At 29.9% G+C, this 8,895-nt stretch overlaps 2 protein-coding genes across 2 annotated transcripts; one reads left to right on the top strand and one right to left on the bottom strand.

Annotated features, from left to right (window-relative positions):
• Nucleotides 1-1,803: 1,803 nt before the first annotated feature.
• On the bottom strand, nucleotides 1,804-5,265 carry LOC132921994 (translocon-associated protein subunit gamma). Its single transcript, XM_060985283.1, has 5 exons — nucleotides 4,965-5,265; nucleotides 4,751-4,878; nucleotides 4,579-4,670; nucleotides 3,191-3,322; nucleotides 1,804-2,201 (listed from the first exon to the last, which is right to left on the bottom strand). The coding sequence occupies exons 1-5, from the start codon at nucleotides 5,101-5,103 to the stop codon at nucleotides 2,135-2,137; spliced, it is 558 nt and encodes a 185-aa protein (XP_060841266.1). The 5' UTR covers nucleotides 5,104-5,265; the 3' UTR covers nucleotides 1,804-2,134.
• Nucleotides 5,266-7,270: 2,005 nt separating this feature from the next.
• LOC132921105 (cofilin/actin-depolymerizing factor homolog) lies at nucleotides 7,271-8,309 on the top strand. Its single transcript, XM_060983941.1, has one exon. The coding sequence runs from the start codon at nucleotides 7,500-7,502 to the stop codon at nucleotides 7,944-7,946; it is 447 nt and encodes a 148-aa protein (XP_060839924.1). The 5' UTR covers nucleotides 7,271-7,499; the 3' UTR covers nucleotides 7,947-8,309.
• The last annotated feature ends 586 nt before the right edge of the window (nucleotides 8,310-8,895 follow it).

Raw genomic sequence — 8,895 nt, 5'->3', positions numbered from 1 at the left:
GTATAGATGAGCGACGAAGGACTAAATCTCGTATTGATTACAGTTTAAAATAAGTTATATGTACCTACCCAATAACATACATTAATTTAAATATTCACTTTCACTATATTATACTCATACGTACCTATTATGTAAATCACATAATATAATGCGAATATGCGAGTTTAATACACTCATAATAATATATGCACACATTTATTATTTAATATATTATTTGACAATGACCAAAGTAGATTGGTAGGTTTTGTAGGTAGACGGTAAACGAGTAATATATTACCTATATAGGTATCTTAAGTACCTAGTTGTATTAAATTATTTAAATTTACGCATAATAATGCGAATATAAAAAATACACAAATATTTCCTATGTATTGGCCAGATAGACTTTTAATATTTACATATTTTTTTTATAAAATATATAAGCGTGTTTTAATTTGAAATCATTTTGATTGTCTTTAACCATTAATAACTTATTCAAAAATGTAAATATTAAAAATCTATCCGGTCAACGCACAGGAAATATTCTTCTTTGTAAAATATATAATAGGTGCCTTTTACCTAAACTGAACCAGAGAATTGTAATCGTGGAACCTATCGTTGTTCCTACATTATGTGGGAGATTGACCGAGAAAACAAATGTTGGTGTGGCGACCGGCGACCCCTTAGCATAAAACTAATTTAAAATCATCTTTTTATATTAGTTTAATATCATCAATTTCATCGACATTTAATTATATTTTGAAAAACGAGGTCCATTTAAGCTATATTTAAAGTTAAGTTTAAGATATTAGTGTAGGACTCACATTTTAATTCACTAAAAAATATCAAAAAATACCTACGTGACATAAATTTTTTTTTTTTTATATTAATACTTCAATTATGTTTGAAATAATATTAATGTGCCATATAAAAATATGTTAATGAAAGTTATTTATACAAATATCCAACTAATCTGTAGGTGTCACAAGATAAATTTGACTTTTTTTATTTTATTTTTGTACAAAATTAATTATTTATATTTTAGTTTTTATAATGTTCTAAAATGTCATACACTGCATTAAACTGTATTACTAGAACACTGTGTACTTGAAACACATTTGTAGTTGGAAAACATAAAATTCAACATTCCTAAAAAAAAATAATGTAAATGCATTGATACTAGAACCCTAGTAATTAGTAATTACTAATATTACCCAATTACAATTTTGGATAGATTAGGATATTACTAAGACTTCTTACAACTAATTGGACACTTTTTAAAAACTCAACAAAAGATCAAATTTGATCAATTTCAGTAACTTACTTACTCTCAATACTATTTTGAACATATCAATGATAAGAATTTTTAGCTGTCTTACTTATATCAAAAATTTAAACTACAAATTAAATGTATTATTTCAATCATTTATTCATTAAGATTGTTTAAAACTTCAAAGGACTAAGTGTTTTATGTACATGACAAGACTCAGTGCTGTAGCCTGTAACTAGACTATTTGAGGCCTGTGTGCAAACCAAAATCTAAACACCCAGTGTGGCCGTATTATACATTTTTTTGAGGACCTGCAATATAGTATGAGGCCTGTGGTCCGTGTACGGTGCACACCCAGTTTCTACGGCACTGACAAGAATAAATCCATTTTTGCATTGAAATAGATATTGTAGCTGTAAAAACTTTAATCAATGTATATCAATGCAGAAAAATGTTTACCCAACTTTTAAAAACATATTTCAACTTAATTATTCTGACAGCATTGATTAAGTCTTGTAAAACTACCTAATGGATATAAATGAATAACTAGAATATAATATAGATATAAAAACTATTATAGTTTTTTATTTTAATACATATTTATCTTAAAAAAAATTAAAAATGAACAATTATAAACTATTATATTATGGTTAGCAAGTAGAGGGTGATTGAACTCTTGCAATAGATGTTTTAAGTAAATAACTTTTTCAAACAATAGTAAAAAAAAAAAAAAATACATTTTTTTTATACATTAGGATCTAATATATTATTTAAACAAATTGTATACACAATTTTTTTGTAGTCCATATACTTCTTTCTGTATAACATCGTAAGTTCATAGAACTTGAATTCTGCGATGTTGAGGTGGCAGGTCACAAAGAATGATTACTGAGTTCCAGTTGAAAACAAAGCAATTAATCCACTTGCAATTCCAACAGAAAATATGTAATTCCTATAAATATTTGAGTTAAGGTAATCTCATTATATATATAAATCAAAATCAATAAGTGTTAACATTTTGGTCGAGTTATGTACAGTCGACTCTCGATAATTCATAGTAAATACTAGGTCTCTTGAAAATCACACAGTAATTTGAAGAAAAATAATGCATTTAAGTAGACTAGGTAATTCGAAATTAAATTTTGGGAAAATTGGCCACTATCACTTGACAATTCAAAGTATCATTCGTTCAACGCTCGGAAATTCAAAGTATACATTCAAAAATGAAACTAAATTCAATGAAGCAGAAAACCATTACAGATTTCTTCAAAAACTAATAATACTATGTTTTTTATTAACTCTATAATTCTAATTTTTTTTGCCCTCTCGTTATTTCGAACTACTCAACAATTTGAACGCTCACTAATTCGAAGTTTTTCAACAGTCCCGTCAACTTCGAATTATCGAGAGTCGACTGTATTATGTTTTTATGTGATTTAGTTAACATGTAAATAAATTATTTTCTCTCAGATTTTGATTACACAATTTGTATAAATGTATTAAGTAAAAGAAAACTAAAGAAATGAAATAGATACTTCAGTAATATTTTTAAATTATTTTGTTCCAGAATAAATTTGTATCTCAAATCTCAAAAACAGAAAAAAGAAAATTTATATTCCTATTGTTTTGTAAAAATGCAATGCTATAAACAAAATATGACAATAATAAACCATGAATATCATTAAAATATCAAAAATTGGACTCATTAATATTAATCGCCATTTCTATACTCTGCCAAAAATATTAAGATCATAACCAGTCATGCAGACAAAATAACTTCCTTCAACTCATACCCCTACTAACCATAGAAGGCAGAGGATGGAAATTTAGTAAACCAACAATGGGCCGGTTGCACGTTAAAAACACCGGTCATGATCTTAACTCGTGTAATACAATTTAAGTTTAAATTTCTCAAATATGAAGTATATTTTAAAAGGATACGCTGTTGTTGAGAATCCCTTCAGAAGATAGAAACTGAGCAAAACTACAATGACCAAAAATAATGCATTGTTGTAGAAAATTGAAAATGCTGTTGCTTCATAGTCTGCTACGTCGTTTTTTTGGAATAGAGCTCTAAAATCAAACAATAAAATAGTAAATAAAATGTTATTTTAATTTATACTAAATAAATTGCCTTAAAAGCTAATAAAAAATATCACATTTTTATACATTTTCTTAAAAACACTTTTGAAGAAGTCATTTCTAATAATTAGATCCAAGTTAAATAAAGTTGAAAACACAATAATCTATTTATCTTACTTATAATTTTTTAATGCAGCCAATCTATATTCAAAATAATTTAAATAAATTTAATATTCAATACATTAACTAATAACCATTTTAAAAGGGACAATTTTCAGTTATTTATAATATAAATTTAAAACTATTGTAAATTAATGCAACTTATTGTAATATTAACAAGTAAAGAGTTAACAATGTCAAATTAGTAAACATCAAGTTTTAATTAATTTAACTATTAAGTGCCAATATTTTAATTACCCTAATATAATAATTTGTAATAAATATATAACACTACGGAAAAAACATAAAACACAAATTTACAAATAATTGTAAATTACATGGTTCGTGTATATGAAAGTATGATAGTCACTTGACCTGATTTTCAAAATGTTGATAACACGATTCGCATTTTATTTCAAAATACCACGAGGGGGATATGTAATGAACTCTGAATCATCCCATATTCAGACATGATTACCCCGAGAGCTATAATAACCTTCACTACTTCCTATCTTATAAATTCAACTGAATATTTGGATTTGAGTTAATTTTTATAAAAAAACATTGAGAAATATTTTTTGAGCTCTATTTTTACACAACTTCTTCTTTTTTTTATCCACAATTGGAATGTCAGTATATGAAGTCTGTTATAATAATTAGTATATTTTAATCTTCAAGTGATCGTGCAAGCGGTGTTTAAACCACAATTTTTGATAAAACTAGTTTAGTTATCTGCCACAAGTGATTGACCAAATGAGTCTCACTACTATTCATACAATAGGTATTTATAAGTTACCTGTAATACATTTTAACTTAATTTAAATATAGTTAAAAAGTCAATAATTATTAATTATATTTTTAATATCAATGTAATTAATAAAATGTTTTAATGAATTTATATATTTTCCAATTTTCCATTATGTGTGATAAAAATTTAAGTACCTACTTAAAACCAGCATTGGAAAAACATATTTCAATTTAAGTGTAAACAACATGGGACAACCGCTTGAAGGTAAAACAGGTTGTATGGTGTGGTGGCATAATAGTTGAATGCATTTTAATAAAATAATAAATTAATCAATATTTACTTTTCATCCTTTTCTTTCTTGCTTATTTTTTTGTCATCAGCATATTTTCTAGCGATTTCTCTGGTCACTGCTTCTTCCCTTTTGATCGCGATCTACACAATCAAAATGCATATTTTACACTCGTCACTTAATATACAGAATATTACATAAAAACAGAAAGTCCAATACATACCTTGTGTTTCAGTATGAATTTAGTGTTTTTATAGGCGAATGAGATAAGGTATGTGCTGCCCAAAGTGACAAGAATGAACCAAACGAGGGCTGGCATCATTTCAATCATGTGAATTCTCCAATAAAGCCCTGTGCAAACAAATAATTTGGATTAGAGAGGACAAATTAAATTAGTATGGTAAACTGGTAATTAAAGATATTTTGGTAGTACTTACATATGGGCAATGCAGAGACCATGAAAGCGCTTCCATAGAACAGTGCTAAAGACTTGGTGGTAACATTTCTGCTAAAATCAGACAACAGTTGTTCTTCTTCTTTGGTGAACAAAGGTTCATATTTCTCCTTTTTTACCATTTTTATAGAACAAAATTTAACTCAGACAATAACAGTTGATGACGATGGCTCGAAGTTTCGTACTACAATTTAAAAAAACGTACATAGACTAGTTTACTAAACAAGCTATGGACAATATGAGAGGTGACTGGTGAGACGTGTACGTATTTTGGATTACAGTTATGTTTACGTATCACCGCTTAGCGCTTAAGTCACCAACCGTGCACAACGTGTTCGTTCCCGCACAGTGTGTCCGCTAAGACTTATCAAAATATTCCCTTTGGAATTTTTGCCCACCACTTCTCCACGATGACACAAGTGATAATAAAATATTATTTATAATATTTCATACTCGTAAAGTCGTAAAAACTACTTGTAACTAAAGTTGTTAAGATATACCTTTATTATAATATTTATAAATCTCTGTTCATATCACTTGCCATACCTAAAAAATTGAATCTATCATTGTTAGTTCAGTCATCTGCTCAGGATCAAAGCAGAAAAAATGATTATTATTGTACTTAATCATATTATTATATAATTCAAAAATTAATTTTTACTTGCAGTTTTTTAATTTTTTTATTAACTAATAGTACTCCATTTAATTACATAATGTTTAGTAAATTAGGTTACAGATATAATAGGGCCTCCAAAAAAATTGTATCCACTGACCTCAAATCTCAGTATACATAGTTCCATCATTGAAGTTAGTTTAGTTAATATACCTAGTATTGTTCATTGTTTTAGTTTTAACGTTTTTTTATATTATGTAGTATATACTGCTATAATATCACTATATTAAAATTTTTATAATTAAATATATTAAAATATAAATACATTTGTTAACAATCTGAGAATATTTTCTAATTTTGTTTAGATATCGTAAAGTTTAAAAGTATCGTGTCGATAGGCAGAGCCCAGTAGTGGATTTAACGGGGGGGAAATGGGCATTCGCCGCCTGGACCCCTACACGAAAAGGCCCCCCGTACCCAGTGTCCCAGTCCTCAGTCCTTACTTATTTTCATTTCAACAAAAATTGTCAAGTATAATTAGTTATTTCTAAAGGTTTTGAAGTTTTGGATTGTAACACATCAAGTAATGATATTTGGGATAACAAATAACAATAATACTGTGTAATTTATTCGTACTCGTACGTATTATCTATGTACAGTCAAATCCACACACCGGCATCATTATAACTATTTTTATTTATATTGTTTCATTACCTAACTAGTTAAATAGTTTTTTAAGATCTGAGAGAAGGTGGGTGTAAAGTTCTCTACGAGTTCCACGACAATTCAAAAAGATTGGGCCTTTTAAATAATATGCCGCTAAAGCTTTTTTCCTTAAATCCGCCACTGCCAATAGGTAAGCATAGTCGCAATCCTGTAATCATGCTTATATTTTTATATTTTCTACACGCGTCTAAAGAGATGAATTAATCATTATTATTAAATAATAACGTAAATAAAAAAATGTATACCTAACACCTACCTAAAGTTCTTATTAAAATACAATTCCAAGTTAATTCTAATAAAATTTAAATTTTTATAAAATCTTAGACATTGATTTTTAAATTGCTGCAATTACAGGTGTTATATCTGTATGTTCAAGGTAAAACGATAATTTATTTTAATTTATTAAAATTATTATGATATTCTTAAAAATATGTAAAATATCTTTAAATATTCGAGATAGCTACGATTAATACATATTATATTATAATAATTATAATAATGGTGCAGAAAAATGAAATCTACAAAATAATAATAACAGTAATCAGTAGATACTTATACTTGTTGATGCATAAAAATAATCGAAAAAAATAAATGTTTGAATGATCTAATCTCTATTCAAACGTCGCGCATAGAAAATGAAGGTAGAGACCACGAATTAAAATATACTTTATTGGGTATACTTTAATTCGTGATAGAGACTACTTCTGAAAAACTTTAAGCTTAGGAAGATGAAATTCAAATTTAGAAGACAGAAGTAGTCCTGATAGTAAGTTGTCCGCGCGATTTGTATCACCGGCATCTGATTACGGTCAGCTGACAGGAGCCGTGTAGTGCAGTGTCTACACAGGCACGATATCGTGCGGTAACGCGTCGCGTAACATACTCTTCCATGATAACGTACATATATTCTCCTTGGGGAGTGCTTAAATCGGAGTCGAGCTGAGTCATATTGTAAGAATCCAATGCCCGTAGTAGTACAACACTGTGCTGTACAGTACAACAAATTGTCGAAGTGCTTTTCTGCGGCGGACGTCGGGCGTTTTATACATATTCTCTCTGATCGTGTGTGTTAGTAATTTACCCTAAAAACCCGCGCCCTGTTCCGTTTTTCGCCCGTCGAAGCGTTAAACGTTTGTTGCGCACACGCACAATCTAATTGTAATCGTAAATCGGTTCGAAATGGCATCGGGAGTAACCGTAGCGGATGCGTGCAAAAAGGTCTACGAGGAGATCAAAAAGGACAAGAAGCACAGGTACGTGGTGTTTCACATCAAGGATGAAAAGCAGATCGACATCGAAGTGATCGGCGAGCGCAACTCTACTTACGACCTGTTCCTAGAAGACCTACAAAAGGCCGGCCCGCAAGAATGCCGTTACGGTCTGTTTGACTTTGAGTACACTCACCAGTGCCAGGGCACATCCGAGAGCTCAAAGAAGCAAAAGCTCTTCTTGCTTTGCTGGTGCCCGGACACTGCTAAAGTCAAGAAGAAGATGGTCTACTCATCCAGCTACGACGCGCTCAAGAAATCACTGGTCGGCGTACACAAGGCGTTCCAGGCTACTGACCATTCGGAAGCTTCCCAAGAAGTCATCGAGGAGAAGCTCAGGTCCACCGACAGACAGTAAAAATAATTCAACAACAACTTATATACAATAATACGCATATAATAATATGTATATTTATAAAACAAAGTTTTCGTCTTTACGTTTTGGTATTAAATAAAATAAATAAAAAAAAATATATATATAATATTAGTACTTCCACAACGTAATCTTTTATTATTACAAAAAAAAAAACAAAAAAAAAATATTTATAAATTCAAAAACATACTAACATTTCAATAAAAAATCTAATAATCATAATATACATTGTTATAAAGCGATATGTTCCCGTAGGAGCATTTATTTTATACCTATATATTATTTTAAGTATTTTAATGCATGCGTGTTTAATTTCTCATCGACAAATTATACGTATTTCAAACTTGATGCTCTCTACTTTATTTTGTTGGTTTTTTTCTCTAATATTATTTATAATCCACTATTTGTTTCGTATCATTTTCCACGATACGCGTCTTGAGTGTGTACGATTTGAGAATAAAACAAATCTCATCACTTAACATTAATATTATTAAATATTATGCTGAATTATTTCTTTCCTTTTGTGTGTCGAATTTGAACTTTGGAGTCTGATCTCGGTTCGATTTCTTAAGTTTATTTTTTCTTTCTCCCTTGTCTTAGTCTATTATCAGCATTTACTCATCCAACCGATGCACACACACACTTACATATACGGTTGGCTAATTTTATTTGGTTTTTTCACCGTTCTCATCCGCTCCGCCGTCTCCTTTTGTTGATCGGCGGGCGGCAGTGAGGGAGAGAGAAAGAGTGATTAGAAAGTGTCTGAGCGTGAGTGAGAGAAAACTACCGCCGCAATGAATGATTGTAGGATGGACGCGGCGGCTGAACAGACGCGTAGATAACGCTACTATTAAAACTGATACGGTGACGGATGCTCCGGCAGTGCTACCAACATTGGCGACGGTGCCGGTCCGGCGGAGCCTTTAAATGGAAC

This window comes from Rhopalosiphum padi, chromosome 2 (genome assembly GCF_020882245.1).
Source record: "Rhopalosiphum padi isolate XX-2018 chromosome 2, ASM2088224v1, whole genome shotgun sequence".
NCBI classification, from domain to species: domain Eukaryota; kingdom Metazoa; phylum Arthropoda; class Insecta; order Hemiptera; family Aphididae; genus Rhopalosiphum; species Rhopalosiphum padi.
Note: the sequence above shows the minus strand (reverse complement) of the source record. Positions and strands in the feature narration are given on the sequence as shown.

What these genes read in the sequence shown, in the direction of transcription:
- LOC132921105 (XM_060983941.1), top strand. Translation starts at nt 7,500, where the DNA reads ATGGCATCGGGAGTAACCGTAGCGGATGCGTGCAAAAAGGTCTACGAG.
- LOC132921994 (XM_060985283.1), bottom strand. Translation starts at nt 5,103, where the DNA reads ATGGTAAAAAAGGAGAAATATGAACCTTTGTTCACCAAAGAAGAAGAA. An exon ending in GGTCTCTGCATTGCCCATAT is followed by an intron (nt 4,879 to 4,964) that starts GTAAGTACTACC and finishes TTGTTTGCACAG; the next exon opens with GGCTTTATTGGAGAATTCAC. An exon ending in AATTCATACTGAAACACAAG is followed by an intron (nt 4,671 to 4,750) that starts GTATGTATTGGA and finishes TTGATTGTGTAG; the next exon opens with ATCGCGATCAAAAGGGAAGA.